At 38.0% G+C, this 17,723-nt stretch overlaps 2 protein-coding genes across 5 annotated transcripts; both read left to right on the top strand.

The window, feature by feature from the left end:
* Nucleotides 1–355: 355 nt before the first annotated feature.
* Nucleotides 356–1,993, top strand: LOC109113552 (SAYSvFN domain-containing protein 1-like). Its single transcript, XM_019126361.2, has 3 exons — nucleotides 356–551; nucleotides 1,029–1,222; nucleotides 1,302–1,993. The coding sequence occupies exons 2-3, from the start codon at nucleotides 1,046–1,048 to the stop codon at nucleotides 1,617–1,619; spliced, it is 495 nt and encodes a 164-aa protein (XP_018981906.1). The 5' UTR covers nucleotides 356–551; nucleotides 1,029–1,045; the 3' UTR covers nucleotides 1,620–1,993.
* A 1,866-nt stretch (nucleotides 1,994–3,859) lies between these two features.
* On the top strand, nucleotides 3,860–10,981 carry bpnt1 (bisphosphate nucleotidase 1). 4 transcript variants are annotated; one of them, XM_042777463.1, is made up of 10 exons: nucleotides 3,860–4,011; nucleotides 4,956–5,083; nucleotides 6,098–6,202; nucleotides 6,298–6,405; nucleotides 6,518–6,566; nucleotides 7,996–8,061; nucleotides 9,416–9,507; nucleotides 9,620–9,817; nucleotides 9,898–10,003; nucleotides 10,094–10,981. In XM_042777463.1, the coding sequence occupies exons 2-10, from the start codon at nucleotides 4,964–4,966 to the stop codon at nucleotides 10,243–10,245; spliced, it is 996 nt and encodes a 331-aa protein (XP_042633397.1). In that variant the 5' UTR covers nucleotides 3,860–4,011; nucleotides 4,956–4,963; the 3' UTR covers nucleotides 10,246–10,981. The 4 variants fall into 4 exon arrangements, with proteins under 4 accessions (XP_042633397.1, XP_042633399.1, XP_042633398.1 ...); XM_042777464.1 differs by having other exon boundaries at nucleotides 3,875–4,011; nucleotides 4,959–5,083; XM_042777465.1 differs by lacking the exon at nucleotides 7,996–8,061 and having other exon boundaries at nucleotides 3,861–4,011.
* Nucleotides 10,982–17,723: the final 6,742 nt, after the last annotated feature.

The raw sequence follows: 17,723 nt of genomic DNA, 5'->3' as shown, positions 1-17,723 counted from the left end.
AAATAAAAATAAAAAAAAAACAAAAAAAAACCGACCACATCAACCCCTTGATTCTGATTATAGGGCAAAGACGAGATACCCAATAAATAATACTTAAACATACTGAATAAATAGCTGCACATATTCCTTGCAAGCAGCTTCAACTTATATAGATTATTAGACATGTAATACTGACATTATGTGCTGCTGTTGTTGTTATGAGGAATGGGAGCTATGCTGTCATCTATCAGTGGATCGTTAGTTCCGCTTACCGCGAAACCACTGATAAACCATTCTTTCTGAGGTTCAGATGTAAATATATGAATATTTTATACCTAAGTAATATTTGAAATATTTCCATGTACTACTTACATCGACGATGCCAGTACCTAATCACAGCCTCTCCTGTGACGCACACACTTCCGGTGGGTACAGCCATAAACGTGTCCGTGTGCAACCTCAACTCGTTTGATGACCCATAGAAGATGGCTACAGCAATGAAACTATCCATAAAGTCATAAAATGGACTAGGCTTTGCGACCAGAACTCTCTTAATTGGTGGACCGCGACTGGTATAAATAATACTTACCTTGTTTATCTCTTCACTGTGTAATTTTTAGTGTGTACATTATTATCCATCGCAGAAATAGATGGGGTTTGTCACGTGATAGCTGTGACTTTACTCAGCGCTGGTCCGCCTGGACCAATAACAGAGGTCTGCGATTACAGGATCGAGGATTCATTGATTTTGAGAAATGCGCGCTTACTATTTCATGTATGTCTCGTATTATTCACTGGAATTGATAAACTTAAAAAAAAAAAAACTTTTATGCGATAGTGTTTTTGTTTTTCATTGAGGCAAAAACTCCTGAGATTTGAATGTAGCCGGATGAAGTATTTGGCTTTTTGAGCCACCAAGCGCCCCCTGGAGAAAACAAATGAACATTTGAGGCATTTCCCGATCAGTGCCAGACAAATACGGAAGTCTGGTAAATATTGACAAGTGACCGTCAGATTAAGTGCTCTGTACATTTTCCCTCTGATTACAGTTTTTCAGTTATGAAATATGGAGCGTAAGCTGGCTGAGTTCAGAGCCCGAAAGAAAGCCCAGACTGAAGCTAAGAAACCTGCTGATCCTGTGATCCAGACTGAAACTAAAGCAATGAGCGTTGATTCTCCAGCAGTGTGTCCTGACACACCAGAACAGAAGCCCAACACCTGCCTTCAGAGTCCACACACACAGGTATGATCACACTTACTACTTAAAAAAAAGATACATACCTGGAAACTGACCCCAATCTATTATTTTCCTGTCATTTTAGGATCACAATCATCATCTGATGAATACTAACTGTGTCCGTTGGCTTCAGAGTGTGGCTCTCACCCATCTGAGCGTGCTGAAAGTGCTGCTGTGGCTCGTGCTGCTGGGGCTCTTTTCAGAACTTGAGTTTGGCCTGCCATTTTTTCTCATATCGTTATTCTACTGGCTCTATGAGGGCCTTCGAAGCCCAAGAGCCCGACAACCTGGAGAAATGAGCGCGTATTCTGTGTTTAACCCTGATTGTCAACCCATCCTGGGGACTTTAACAGCCGAGCAGCTGGAAGGAGAGATGGGATACAGGCCAGTGGTCAATAGATAGAAGAAAGCAAACCTTGCAGCCAACTATCTGGAAATAAAGGAAAACAGTCTAAATGTGGATATGTAAATTGCTCTTGGGAAACTTGTTTGCATTATATTAATGTATCCTATCATCTTCTTAAATGATTTACTTGTGTTTACATTAATAAAATGCTTTATTAATATATATACACACATATTAATATATCCTTGTGAGTGTGCATAAATAAATTACAGTTTAATCCCATCATACATCCAACATATTAGAATGTCACATAATTTTAGGCTTTCTTATCCAAACGAATTTATTCAGCTTAAATGTATACTAAGAGACAGGACTTCCTCTTGGATTCACTTACGAAAAGATAAACTCCCAATAAAAGGTCAGAAATGAGACTCAGTTTGATATTAGCTGGATTATTATCACGCAACAGCTTCGTTAAGGATGACTGTAAAATGAGTAGGCCTGCTGTAACCCATTTGAATCCCTCTTTCTGTCAAGACAGTATTTATTTAAATTCATTTCTACAAAAGGATTCACAGTTGCATGTGACTGCATGTTTTCAGGTGTATTTTATGCTCTTTGATTTAATTCAGTTTAGTCATTTGTCAGAAATCACAAATAGACCTACTGATACTACACAAGAATAACAATGAGACTCAATCGTTCACACTTTTAGGGAGCACTAATGGTTTCACTGAAATAGCTCTTAAGTCAGATAAAGTACATAATGTTGTGGGTTTTTCCTTGTTCAAAATAAACTGCTAAGAGAGGTTTTGAAGCCAGTAGACTTTATTGATCACAACAAAGCAGAGTTGCGCTTGCCAAAGACAACTCTCGAATGTATTATATTGAATTAAGATCACTGAAAATCTTCTACAATACAATGTATTACTTTCATTGTTGAAATTGACAAAAAAAAAAAATGTTACGCCTCTTAACATATTGTGATGCCTTGTTCGGCTTGAGTGACGAGACATAAACATAAAACCCATTATAAACGTGATATAAACATGATTTCTAGTCGTGTCTTCTTTTGGAAGGCAAAAACAAAGTAGTTTCACTTTCTCAACAAAACAGCGTCACACACTGCGGCCTTGAGTCAGCGGAGGCCTAGAGTGAGCGGCGTCCGGCTTGAGAACAGTGCGGCAGGTGGATTCCATGAAGGAGCGTACCTTGGTCTTGCAGCAACCACATGTGACGACCCCGGGCTGGACTCCGCTTCATCCATGGTGAAAGCCGATTCAGCGATTCACAGCGCAAAGTTGATGTATTTCCTCAGCGACCAGCATGGATCAGCTCCAGGCACGACGAAGCGGATATCGTCCTCTTTTGGAAGGTCAAACAAAGTAGTTTCGCTTTCACAGTAAAACACACAGCGTCTATACGACATGGAGGCGGCGGCTACAACAATACTACAACGAGAATAAAAGGTATGCCTTCTTTCTTTGCCTGAACATCTTGGTGGAGTTACGCAAATCTTCCCACATACTGAAGTAGAGATGCGGGGGTGTTAGAACGAGCCATTTCAGGAGGCTTGGACGAGTCTCAACTTTTATTAAGAATATCTCTTTAGATTTGACACTTTAGTCTTTGCAACGTTACAGATCTTTATTCACCAAGAGCTTGTAACACTCCAAAGAGAAAGGAAAATTTGAAATCGCATCATATGACCCCTCTAAGAGTGTATGAGAGCTTGTAGACCAGTGGAATGAATGACTTAATGTATAAATGCAACTTTATACCTCCCAATTCAAACATTTCTTCTTGCAATTCTGAGAACAAAAAACTCACGATTGTGAGATATAAACTCAGAATTGCAAAAAAAATGTCACTTCATTTGAGGCTGCAAAGCAACAAAATGTGATTATTTTAAAAGGGGGTGATTCTTTTTTATAGCCACTGTATATCTCACAATTCTGTTTATAGTTCTCACACAATTCTGACTTTATATTATAGTATATTATAATAATTTTATAAATAATATACATACATACATACATACATATATATATATATATATATATATATATATATATATATATATATATATATATATATATATTACACCTAATGGAAACGAACTTCCATTGAAAACTATCCGTTTTCTTCTTCACAAATATTATAATGCATTCCACAAATGATTAATTTCAGTAAGGTTTTTACTCATGCAAATTAAATGGTTTATTTAAAAAATACACTACAATGTTATTTCAAATCCGTATGGATATCTAAAGAATCATGACAGAATTTTAGTTGAACTATGACTTTAAAAAGAAAGCAACCCAGCGGGCACTAAGACCTCCCTTCCGAGAACTACAAGACAAGCCCAGTGTACACGACGGTCCGACGTCTTCCTGTCCCACAGAGCAGCTGAACCCTGGAGCTCCGCTGGACACGGACCGCGATTCAAGTAAGAGCACAGAGCGTTAGATCCGACCCCCGAAACACTCACTTACTGCGACATATCGCCCAGGAACTGAACAGTGAATTAACGCTAAGAACGAGTATACCACGACTAAAGAGTAAAGTGTGTGTTTATATGAGTGTGTTAACAAAAATGAGAGTTTTGGGGACGATTGGTAAATTATTTTTTAAAACAGTGTGTCCGCGTCTTCATTGCTAATTGTTCTTCAGACAGTAATGTTCAGAGTCCATTTTCATAATTACTCATTGACCATCTAGCTATACAGTTCATGACTGCTGTCAAAGTTGATGTGCCTAACCCTAAAAAACAAAAACAAATTTATTACTATTATTGTTAATTATTAAAACCTGTTAGTCTTTTCAAATGTTGAGAAAAATTCACCTACATTTAGATCTAATCTCAAACTGTTTTCCCCCCTTTCCCTCTATATATGGGTCACCACTGTAGGATACAAAGACAATGTGTCAAATATTATTACATATGATAAATCTAGCATGAACTTTAATGAAAAAATTAACTTAGACTCTGAGGATGGAGTCAGATTAGCTGCATCTGTTTAATTGTCAAGCGCTTAAATATCCAACAAATTCTTTACAATTGATATACCGTGGTTGAGACAGAAAATATGAGAACCCTGATATAACAATATTAGATTTTGTGCAAAACAGGTAGGCTAAAAGACAGCAGCAGAATATTCAGGATGAGTTGACATTGGATAAATAAAGTTTCATAAATATCTGTTTGTATTGACCACAACAGTAGTAACAGTAGTAAATCAATATTTTAAGTTTTATTTTGGCTAGAATGTCATTCCTCGTAATGGTCATATAATAGTGACTTGCACAACTTGTTGTCTTTTGACTTTTCCCCTGGTTATTTGCAGTAGGTGTGTCTTTCTGAGCTGCAGTGAGGTGTGCTTTCTGTTTCAGCAGGTGTCATGGCGAGCAGACCTGCAGTGCTGATGCGGCTGATGGCTTCAGCCTACGCCGTGGCCGAAAAGGCTGGAACTATTGTCCGGAAAGTGCTTCAAAGTGGAGAGCTGGGGATCGTTGAAAAGGTATGGCAAGTAGAGGCATGTTACCAACAAGGATGTTGATCCAAAAAACACTTGAGATGATCTCACCACACTTGAGAGGTCCTAAGCTCTTCACTTCCATTAAAGGGAGCATAACACTCACGGTTTCACCCAATCTCATGTTAATCTTGAGTACCTATAGAGTAGTATTGCATCCTTCATATCTCCAAAAAGTCTTTAGTTTTATCATATTTATAAACGAAAGATACAGCTTTACGATTCTATCCGTAAAAAGCAGGGCTCCTGGAGGTGCGCTGTGGGTGGAGCTAAAGAGTGACGAGCACTTGAGCGCCGAATGCCAACAAAAAAGACATTTGATGCCGTTTCACTTACCGTCTGCAGTTCTGAATCATGACCGGGATCTTTTATAGCTGGGACCGCTCCATCTTTCAGTATCAAACGATTTAAAAAAATCCAGCGTCGAACTGGGCCTTGTTTATAAAACGTTCGTCAACAAACACACTTGTGAAATTCCGTTGCAGCCCCGGAAAAACAAACTGTATCCACTGTTTACATAACGCTGGGTTCTTAAGGAAGCTGAACAAATTTATCTTTCCCTTACAACCAAAAACACACTTCTTTGGAGACATTGTTCCCGAGCAAGTCCCGTGCAGCGCTGCGCTCACGCTGCGCTGGCACGTTTTTCCGGGAGAAATGTCCATATAAGGAGTTCCGCCCTCGTCTACGTCATGAAGAAAAAAAAACTCTCCGAAACTTGTATGAGCGTAAGATAAGATTTTGGCACAGAAATACTCCGTCATTTGAAACTCTTTAACAGTGTAAACAACTCTGAATGCTTGAAACCCCCCTTTAAGACCCTAAAATCTGCTTGTTTGAACAAATATGTTGATTAACTATTACTAACACATCCTACTTGGTAAAATCAAGGCTGATTTTGGCTTATGAGAATATAACATTACTGCTTATGTAGGTGGTAAAATAGTTTTTACACATGCTTTTGACATGATGTTTTTGTACCCTGTGCTTTTGGAACAGTCAGGAGCCAATGATCTACAGACTCTGGCTGACAGGCTTGTTCAGAAGAGTATATGTGCATCCCTGTCAAAAAGCTTCCCTAAAGTCACTATCATCGGGGAGGAGGTACGTAATTTCCTAATATGAAGATGCTCAGCCTGTTTTGGCTCCAACCAGTGGAACATTATATTTTAATTGAGAATTTTAATTTATTTGTGCAGGAATTACCAGCTGAGGCTGTTGAAGAGGACCTGATAGAGAATGGACAAAGCAGCCTAATTCTACAAAAATCTTGTCCGGATCAGTATGCCAGCCTGAAGGAGGAAGAGGTAAAGAGGAATAGGAAACGGAATATGGGCATAATGCTTATAACTGTGCTATAAATGTAGAATATACTGTTTCTGAAACAAAAAGTAATATGAAATATTTCATCATTCTTAGCTGGTTGTGTGGGTGGACCCTCTTGATGGCACTAAAGAATATACAGAAGGTGAGCAGATAAACAGCTTTCAACATTTTATTTCACATGATAAAACGTCATACAATACATTACACCCTTCCTCTTCTATTCTTTGAGTTTTGGTCTTGTTCAGCTAAGACTGTAAACATCATTGTGCAATAAAGCACCTGGTATTAATATCTGTTTGGGGTGATGTGATCACAAGTGGTCAGAATTACTTATAGGTGTAAATTTTGTCATCTAATTACACAAACCACATTTATAATCCACATTTTATTTATATCCACCCATGTTCCACTCTGTCTAGCAGTGTTGTCACAGTTTCAGTAGTCAGTGCCAATACCAGTAAAATTCCAAGATTCTTAGTACCAATATCTGTTTCATAGCAAAAACTATTGTAACTATTTTATTCTAATATTTTTATTTATTTGACAATAAACACAAAGTTCTGTCCTGAAACAGAATGTCACCAGTGACGTCACTTCAGTAAAGCAATATAAGCCTCGATATAGAGCACTGTCTGACTCTGGACGGACAGAAAAATCGAGCTGTACATGGACAGTGTGTGTGGACATCAGCAGACTGTGCTTATGTTAAAAATTACAGAGCAGAGCAGAATGCGGACAAAGAAAGTGCACTTCAGATGCATTTGGATGTTTCTCAGACAACAGTGAAGAATAGCCTGTTCACTCACCTCTCAGAAACAGTCCAACCACAGGTGGTTAATTGTGGAGATTGGGGTTAATATTGGGTGTAAATGGCCTTGGCTGATCGAGTTGCTTCAGGCAGATGTCGATACCATGTGTAAATGGGGCTTAAAGGAGTGGTCACATTTAATGTTGCTTGGCGAAATTTTGCAGGCCAAATCAGTCATTTAAATAGGAATCCACGTAGAGTTATGCGTGAAGGCGAAAACTCCCCATGCAGATTTCACTCATGTTCAAGCTGGTCATGTGAATTTGCTGCATTGGCCAACAGAAAGCTGCTTGATTTGAAAGTGACTTCTGGGTAAGCTGTGCACATCACTACACTATTGAAAATTGACCTTTTTGCCTGTGAAATTTGGCTGAAATATTGTTAATATGACCGCACCTTAAGACTATTTTTTTTTCTTGTTCCACCTGTTAGTCCAACCCACAACAGAATTTTTTTTTTCTTTCAAATTCCAGATCAGATAGCAGTATGGCTTTTCACTTTCAGTGAGGACACAATCATTACTAATAGTACACTTGCATTGTGCCTAATTAGGTAGCAAGCATGTCCACTTCAGTTGAACAATGATGATTTTTTTTTTTTATCATTTGCATCTATCCCTCATTCCTATCTCACTTTTAATTTTTTGTCTAACTCTACCTCCACTTGACCTCCATTTGTCCAACACATCTGGTGCTGTCGCATAGTGATCTGCTCTTTCCCCTATTTTTCTTTCTTTGTCTCTGCTCTCCTGTCTCTGTTGTAGCTGCAAGGGTTTTGTACAGCCCAGTTTACATACAGAAGCCAGAGCAGCCCTACAGATCCCCTAACCGTACGGTGATTTAAAGTTTTTTTTTTCTTTTTGGGGCATGAGATGTCACTTTGAAATTAGACAAGTAGAAGGTTGCTGTCACTCAGAAACAGCTGTTAAGTTAGGCATTTGCCATTTCTCATAGTTGACGAGCAATCATTGCATTGCATTTGCGCTCTTTGTTGCTTTTATCCAATGTTATCCAATATACCAACTATTTTCCTTCCATTGTTAATTGGTATTTTGTTGTTTATTCAACTTTATAAATTACCACAAATTTATTGGACAACTGCATTGTTAGGGATGCAAAGATTGGAAAGGAAATTATGAGAGAAAGTAAGGTGTAATGGATAGGGAAATGTTGCAGACCTGGCTTGAACCTGCATTACCAGCATGGGTGTGTTCACACTTGTGTTCTGTTCTCTTGGTTCTTTTGATCCCGACCACAGAAGAACACAGTACTTTATTCCTGGTTTACTTAGGGTTCACACTGCCATTTTTTACACCAAGCCTAAAGATACAAACTAAAGGCATAAAGATAGGGTCACAACCTGATTGAACAACTTTTATGACATATTTTGCGACAGCACTTATAATTGTGTAAAGGAGTAAAAAAAAAAAAGAAATGGTCCCTGTATCAAATTCTGATAGGTTTTGATTAATTTATATGTCTCAAGTCCGTGTTGTGTTCATATTTCTAGTAAACTGCACTAAAGTACATTTGGAAGTGTACCAAGACCCCCTGAAAAGATTGGTCTTTGGTCCGCTTGTTTGGTGTGCACCAAGGTTTGGTGGGCAGCATACACAGTTGTTGAATCGCTCCAGAGTTTGTTTAATCGAATCAAACCTGCCAAGTGTGAACACTTCCTAAGGCAGGGGTGTCCAGTCCTGCGCCTGGAGGGCGACTGTCCTTAGAGTTTAGCTCCAGTTAAACAAACCTGAACCAGTTAATCAAGGTCTTACTAGGTATACTAAAAATTTCCAGGCAGGTATGTTGAGGCTATTTGGAGCTAAATTCTGCAGGACAGTGGCCCTCCAGGACTGAGTTTGGACACCCCTGTCCTATGGTCCCGAACCTTGGTGCACACCAAACAAGCAGGCCGAGACCCACCTTTTTAGGGGGTATCGGTCTGCTTTTTTGGAATGCACCAAAGTTCAGATTGCAACATTCACCTTATTCAAATGAACCACAATAACTGCGTAATTGTACCTGAGTTTGTTTAATCGAACCAAACTTGCCAAGTGTGAACACACCCTAAGGTCTTACCCATACAGTGCCATATACATTTACAAGGGCATAGTGGGGTTAACAATATTTTAATGTTGGAGCTGTCTAATACTATTTATAATGTTGTTTGTGTGCATTTTATTACAGGGCTCTTGGATCACGTGACAGTGCTAATAGGCATTGCTTATGGAGGGAAAGCCATTGCTGGAGTCATCAATCAACCCTTCTACAACTACCAGGTCCAACTTGTTGGTCACTCACACTTGTTGGTCACACATGCTACACTATATTTGGTAGAGGCTGGGATTGGTTGACCTGTTTTTTTTTTTTTTTTGTTCTCTGTTTATTCAGATGGGGACTGGTGCTTCTTTGGGCAGAACATTATGGGGAGTATTGGGTTTGGGCGCATTTGGGTTTCAACTCCAGGAAGTCCCAGATGGTAAAAGAATCATCACTACTACACGGTCCCATAGCAATAAACTTGTGATCGACACAGTGCAAGCCATGGAGCCTCATGATGTCATCAGAGTGGGAGGGGCTGGGAATAAGGTGGGTCACAGCCTTTGATTTGACTGAGTCATTAGTGGCATAGAAGAAAACTAATTACATCATTATTCTGGCCCTGGTAGATCATCCAGCTGGTGGAGGGAAAGGCCTCTGCTTATGTGTTTGCCAGTCCAGGATGTAAAAAGTGGGACACATGTGCACCCGAAGCAATTCTGCAGGCAGTTGGAGGTGACAGTCATGTTTTGCATATACATTCTTGAAAATGCACTTGATATTTAAGATGAATATATACATTTTATGTTGTTTTTTTATATACAGGCAAACTGACAGACATGCATGGTAATGCATACACATATGATGCCAATGTGAAGCACATGAACTCTGCTGGAGTGCTAGCAACACTGAGGAATCATGAGTACTATTTAAGCAGAGTGCCACAGGCTGTCCTACAGGCTCTTCCTTCTAACTGAACCATTACAGGATATGAATTCATACTCTAAACCGTTGTGACCATTGTGCCTCAAAGCTGATATGTCCTTGCCATAAAATCTTCATTCATATAAAAACAAAGATGATTTAGTACAGTTTTTATTTGAACTTTTATTATTATTAAAAAAAAAAGTTAATTATTTACTGAGGACATTCACAACATGTTTTGATCCATTTTTAGTAGGGGACCAAATATACATTTTTTTTTAAATGTTTATAATAATAAAGCATACAGGTCATTTAAATGTATTAATATATTATACATTTATTTATAGATGTCCTATTGCATATACACGGTAATGGTCTTAACCATTAAAGTTTTTTTAATTCCATGTTTGTCCATTAATCTGGCTGTCTACACTTTTAGAGAATAGGAAAACATGAATTCTTGTCTGACAGAATTTATAAGTGTCTTTACATACTATTGTATTACAGCATTGCATGTAAACAGAAGATGCATGAGTCCAACATTCAGAATAGTAACACTTAAAACCAATGTTTTATGTTTTCATTGCTATAGCTAGGTATTACATTAAAAAAAATATTTCTGTTCAACTACATTGTGTTGAAAGTTGCATGAGGAAAGTCGTTACTACCCTGCTACTGTGAAATGTATTTTCCATTTAAGGGTATTTAACAGTTTTGCATCACCAAACATAACCAAAACATTACAACTGACACAACAGAAGTGCACTAATAAAATTAAATTGTTGACAACCAGGATTGATTATTCAGCTATATTTGCAATATTTAGTAACTTATAAACCAGTTTGATTGAAAACAAGACCACAAGTTGGATGAGAAATAATCTTTATTTTAAATAACAGACTTCATTGAAGCATCATTGTATTGAAATGTCCAAAAACACTTGAAAATGTGCCATGAAAACAACAAAAAAAAGTGCTAAACATATTTTTTGTAATGCATGGTATGAAAAAGGCTTACCTGAGGTGTAATGCTGTCAGAAGTGTCTTTTCATATTTGATAAGCAGACCTGAAGGCAGCTTGCAGGCCATCTGTTCAGCAGTTCCAAGACATGGAGACTTAAAGACACAGTTCACCCGAAAAACATTCTCAATTCACTGACAGCCTGTGTTGTTCCAAACCTGCATGTGGAACACAGAAGCATAAATGTTGATAAATGTACTGGCCAGTGTACTCCACATGATGTAAGTGAATAGAGATCCAGCCAGTCAAGCTCCAAAATGAACAAAAGATAAGTAAATCTACATCCCAAGTCCTCTGAAGAGATACAAATAGCCATATACAAATAACATCACTTTCATTATGTGGAAAAGAGAAGCCAGTACATTATTCCAACTTTCTCTTTTAGTGTTTCATGATAGGAACTCGGTCATGCAGGCTTGGAATGACATGAGAAAAGAAGTAAATCATGTACATTTTCATATTAAGGTAAACTATCCCTTTAAGTCATCAATCAGGACACTGCACAACTTCTTTTTTAAAAACGGGGCTGGTCTCATGTTTTTTCATCACCCTTCAAATAAGAAAACAAACTAAATCATTACTGTCTTTATGTACTGAATAATGGTATGTTTCCCTTGCAGGCTCTCCTGCGTAATATATGTATGCATGAAAAATGAAGTGGTGGTCCTTCAATTGGCCTTCATGATTTATTTATATTAGATGATTAACTTACGCAAAAGCAGGGCCGTGCAGAAGGGGCACACAAAACAGCTTTAAATAGGGTTGTGCTCCTTGCTGAAACATGTATCGAAATGGATGCTTATATGCCATGCCGCAGTTTTGAAAAATAATCACAGAACAGAAAAGCCCATTTTAAGTTTAAAGGGTAAAAAAAAGATTATTTGCACCTCTTAATTACTCTGGAATTAGAAACTGAATTATATTATTATTATTGTTGCGTTTATAGTGTATAGTGATTTTGCTGTTGTAAACACTACTGTTGCTGTTGTAGAAAAAAAATATATTTCTATCTTATTTAAAATAGAATTCTATTCTAATCCTGTTCTGAATTTATTAATTTTTTGAATGTTAATGATAATAAAAACAGGATTGATAAGTATAATTCGGAGGATGAGAAAATCAGTATATGCCTGTTTTACCAGTGTTCTGAAAACAATTATTAAGGCACTCAAGTTTTTAAAATACTGTAATGATAATACAAACCCAATTCCAAAAAAGTTGGGACACTGTACAAATTGTGAATAAAAACAGAATGCAATGATGTGGAGTTTCAATATTTTATTCAGAATACAACATAGATGACATATCAAATGTTTTAACTGAGAAAATGTATAATTTTAAGGGAAAAATAAGTTGAACTTCATGGCATCAACACATCTCAAAAAAGTTGGGACAAGGCCATGTTTTCCCCTCTTCTTTTTATAACAGTCTGCAAAACAAGTTGCTCAAGTTTAGGAATAGGAATGTTTGTCCCATTCTTGTCTAATACAGGCTTCTAGTTGCTCAACTGTCTTAGGTCTTCTTTGTCGCATCTTCCTCTTTATGATGCTCCAAATGTTTTTCTATGGGTGAAAGATCTGGAATGCAGGCTGGCCATTTCAGTACCCCGATCCTACTTCTACGTTGTAATTGATGCAGTATGTGGTCTGGCATTGTCATGTTGGAAAATGCAAGGTCTTCCCTGAAAGAGACGATGTCTGGATGGGAGCATATGTTGTTCTAGAACTTGGATATACCTTTCAGCATTGATGGTGCCTTTCCAGATGTGTAAGCTGCCCATGCCACACGCACTCATGCAAGACCATATCATCAGAGATGCAGGCTTCTGAAGGGAGCGCTGATAACAACTTGGGTTGTCCTTGTCCTCTTTAGTCCGGATGACATGGCATCCCAGTTTTCCAAAAAGAACTTAAAATTTTGATTTGTCTGACCACAGAACAGTTTTCCACTTTGCCACAGTCCATTTTAAATGAGCTTGGCCCAGAGAAAACGCCTGCACTTCTGGATCATGTTTAGATATGGCTTCTTTTTTGACCTATAGAGATTTAGCTGGCTACGGTGAATGGCACGGTGAATTGTGTTCACCGACAATGTTTTCTGGAAGTATTCCTGAGCCCATGTTGTGATTTCCATTACAGTAGCATTCCTGTATGTGATGCAGTGCCGTCTAAGGGCCCGAAGATCACGGGCATCCAGTATGGTTTTCCGGCCTTGACCCTTACGCACAGAGATTGTTCCAGATTCTCTGAATCTTTGGATGATATTATGCACTGTAGATGATAATAACTACAAACTCCTTTCTGATATTGCTATTGTTTTTGTTTCTATGGATTTTGGGGAATTCCCATCTTGACTTCTGAGAAACACTGCCACTCTGAGAGGCTCTTTTTATACCCAATCATTTTGCCAATTGACCTAATAAGTTGCAAATTGGTCCTCCAGCTGTTCCTCATATGTACATTTAACTTTTCCGGCCTCTTATTGCTACCTGTCCCAACTTTTTTGGAATGTGTAGCTCTCATGAAATCCAAAATGAGCCAATATTTGGCATGACATTTCAAAATGTCTCACTTTCAACATTTGATATGTTATCTATATTCTATTGTGAATAAAATATAAGTTTATGAGATTTGTAAATAATTCCATTCCTTTTTTACTTACAATTTATACAGTGTCCCAACTTTTTTGGAATCGGGTTTGTAGTTCAAAGTATGAATAGTTTTTAGTCTGATAACATAAAAAAGACAAGACCCCTTGACGGCATTTAAACTTTTCCCAATCAAACATCAAGAATGAAAGAGAACAGGCACCTTTGTTTATAGCGGGGTTTCTAAATCTTACCCTGGAGGGCCAATGCGCTGCAGATTTTAGCTCTAACCCTGATCAAACTCAACTACCTGTGATTTTCTAATGATCCTGAAGACACTGATTAGCTTGCTCAGGTGTGTTTGATTAGGGTAAGAGCTAAACTCTGCAGGAAAGTGGACCTCGTGGGCCAGATTTGAGGATCACTGGTTTATATGCTATTGCTGTGAGTAGGACTACGTCAGCTGCATTTTTAATATTTAATAAATTTTTAATTTTAATAAAATGTTATTCAGGCAGGTTTTCAAATACAGGTTTTTAGATTTAAATTCAAAGAGACAGTATCGATAGTCTATGCATGACCTGACATTTTATTCGTATGCAAAATGAGGAGATGTGAACATGGAGCACTCTCATACAGTGCATGTTTCATTCATACTCGAAGCCAGAGGGTGCTCTCATGCAGAAAGCCCAAAACAGTTTCATAGAAGTAATAACTTATGAAGTGCAGGAAATCCATAATATGGACAAAAGCATCAGACTATAGCTGAGCTGAATAAAAAGCAGAAACGTTTTACTGATGAAACGTGAAGACAATAAACACACAATTGCGAAAATATATGGTTTATATGTGTTTTTCAAGTTATCTCCAGGTAATAAATGCAGTACTGATTGACATATTTAGTATATAAACTAAAAAATATATTTCCTACCTTATTCTGTGATAAAAATGGGAAAAAGGTGTTCGTTGTAGCCTTTTTAAACCAATCATAAAATTGTCATTAGGAAAATATTGAACAAAAATATTATAGCCCCTTGCTGCAGCTAAGGCTGGCCGCACACTAGACGATTTTAAGGCCGATTTGCATCCCCGAACGATCGGGGATTTTTTGTCCAAAAAATCCTCTATTGTGTGGTTCATTACGATTATTTATCTGCTCCCGTTCGAGACTGAGTGTCTCCGAACTCAAATCAAATATCAAACATGTTTGATATTTATGACTCTTGATCAGGCTGCCTCTGACGTGATACCCACGATATCCAATGAGAGCCACCTACCGGATGTTGCGTGCTTCTATAGCTGAAACTATTATACTTTGTTTTTCACTGTGAAACAGAACGCACGCAGAGAGTCAGCTGACAACACTGATTGTCCTCTATTTGTTTTTCTTCTTTAGTCACGTAGTCGCGAGTCTCCGTAAGATCTCATGTCACTGTGAAATCGTTCCTATCATCAAGTGTGTGTTCTCGTGGTCTGGTTGAATCGCCTAGTGTGTGCGTTCAGAGGATTATAAGGCTAAAAATCGGTTGAAACTGTCTTCATGTCTGTGGTTTTAAAATCATTTAAGATTTGAAAATCGTCTAGTGTGCAGTCAGCTTTACGGTACTTCCACATTCTACAACAGCTGTACAAGCTTTCTTCACGTCGTTCTTGTATAATAATAACAATACTTTAATAATATACAAGCACACCGCTCCGCTGAGAACTCCACTTACCGGCAGCCGCTGACGCTAAATTACTAACGTGAGGGATTGTCCCGGATGAGTTCATCAGGTGAAAGGTCATCATGTGGATCATTTTATTATGGCTAAATTATTCTTCATTAGTTGTATTAATAGTTGGATTGTGCAGGCCTTCACAAAAGGGCGTTTAATTAAAAAAAAAAAGGAAAAAAATGGCTCAAGTGGAAAAGGGGCACATGCCCCTTGGGAAAATATTTTGAAAATATTAACTGGAGAATTTTTTTTTTCTACATGAATAAAGGACAAAATGCAAAGCAGATCATGAGAAATGTTGAAAATAGTGAAGATGTGTGTCAATTTTCCTCACATGTTTTGGAACATTGACAGACAACGACCATAAGAACGCTGCAACATACCAGTACCAGGGTAACAATTTATCACAACATGAATAAAATAAAAATGAATAAAAACATGGCCACACATTTATTTTTAATAGGGAAAAAAGTATATAATATCCTTTTGGTGCTCTTTTTGAAACAAAAGCATGAAAGGAAAATGTTTTGGTGTGATACCTTTATTATGCAGACTCGTGCCTCAACTGATACAAAAATAAAAAAAAAATTGACCAAACTAACAAAAAAAGTTTATGAAATATATGGAAAAAAAATGTATAAAGTATTGTGGGAAACCACTATGAAATTGTAGCTTGCCAAGTTTTTCAACTTGACACACTTAAACTGCAGTCAAACTACAGTTGTTTTTTGTATCATATCATTAGACTAGAGGTGCACAATCCTGGAGATTTACCTTCTTACAAAGTTCAGCTCAAACCCTGATCAAACACACTTGAACCAACTAACTGAAGTCTTAATAAGCACTGGATAGGGCTGATACTGAACTCTGCAGGCAGGTAGATCTCCAGGAACAGGATTGGGCACCTGAAGAACAATGCCAGCTGGAGAATTCCAAGAACAATTGTGCTGAGTGCTGATTCAAATTCATGTCACAGAAACGCAGCAATGTAGGGTTTTGTATCTTGACCCCACCACTTTCTGGAACGCTTGGTACAAAAGCTACACAGCTGAGCTCCTGGACACTGAAAAATGTAGTTAAGTTAGTAGTGTAGCTAACATTTAGTTACTTCAGGGGTGTCCGATCCTGCCCCGGAAGAACCAATGGCCTGGAAGTTTCTAATGAGTCCAAACACCTTGATTAGCTGGTTCAGGTATGCTTAACTCTTTCCTTGCCAGCTTTTTTTTATTAAGTTGCCAGCCACCACCAGCATTTTCACAAAAGTTTCATGGCTACGTCCGATAAATGGAATAAATGGTTTCCATCAAAACCTGCAAATTTTGCTCAGTCCTACACCAATTCCTGGATCGTCATTTTATTTAGTAACAGTCAGTTTTAATTTAAATGCTGTTTAATGTTTGATGAACACGTTATTTCACATATTCACTTACAGATGTGACTGCTTGAAAATTGGAAATGGCAAAGAAAAAGTTAATTAGGGTTGGAGCTAAATTGCAGGACATTGGCCCTCCAGGAAACAAGCTTGGACACCCGAGTTAGCTGGTATATGAAGAACATTTTCATATAAACATATGGAACAAAATCAGCACAAAAAACAACAGCCTTACATGGCTTGATGTTTGGATGTCCAGGCCAAACGAAAGGATGCAGTCCAAATTTCCTCTGTTATCCTTCCATCTGTGAAGCATTTTTACCCAGTTGGTTGTGGAAATGGGAATGTGGGAGACATGTCTTTATACTGAGGTCTGAAATACCTGGAGCCATCCGTAAGCATTTCCACTTATCTCAAAAAGAAGCTGCTTGACTGGTGTAGGACCCCTACAAGTCTGAGTTGCGAAAAAAATCTTTGGTTGTGGTCACACTGAAGTTTTCTCATCTTCCATGAGATGTAAACATGCAATTAATCACTTTGAAGCTGAAGGAAAATGACATCATGACGACGCTGATTGGCTGACGAACATCCACCGTCCCAAGAGCTTCACTGAGTCGTAATGTGAAAAAGGTAGTAGAAGGGGTAGGGGGGATGTTTACGCTTAAAATTGAGCAGTTTGAGAATACTTCCAATTTAGAAAAAAATGCAATTGTTCAGCTTGAGCTTCATTTACACTGGATCTGGAGCTTCTAACAGCAGTTGCGCTGATGTCATTAAACAGTTAACAGTGTTATAAAATCAAGCGATGACTTCGTGAACGGGATTTTATATTTGGAA

The sequence above is a fragment of the Cyprinus carpio genome, chromosome A20 (genome assembly GCF_018340385.1).
Source record: "Cyprinus carpio isolate SPL01 chromosome A20, ASM1834038v1, whole genome shotgun sequence".
NCBI classification, from domain to species: Eukaryota; Metazoa; Chordata; class Actinopteri; order Cypriniformes; family Cyprinidae; genus Cyprinus; species Cyprinus carpio.
Note: the sequence above shows the minus strand (reverse complement) of the source record. Positions and strands in the feature narration are given on the sequence as shown.

Bases quoted from the DNA above. Each gene is read 5' to 3' on its own strand.
- bpnt1 (XM_042777463.1), top strand. From the start codon at position 4,964: ATGGCGAGCAGACCTGCAGTGCTGATGCGGCTGATGGCTTCAGCCTAC. The intron at 9,508-9,619 runs GTCCAACTTGTT...CTGTTTATTCAG, and splicing joins AACCCTTCTACAACTACCAG to ATGGGGACTGGTGCTTCTTT. The intron at 10,004-10,093 runs GTGACAGTCATG...TTTTATATACAG, and splicing joins AATTCTGCAGGCAGTTGGAG to GCAAACTGACAGACATGCAT.
- LOC109113552 (XM_019126361.2), top strand. From the start codon at position 1,046: ATGGAGCGTAAGCTGGCTGAGTTCAGAGCCCGAAAGAAAGCCCAGACT. The intron at 1,223-1,301 runs GTATGATCACAC...CTGTCATTTTAG, and splicing joins TTCAGAGTCCACACACACAG to GATCACAATCATCATCTGAT.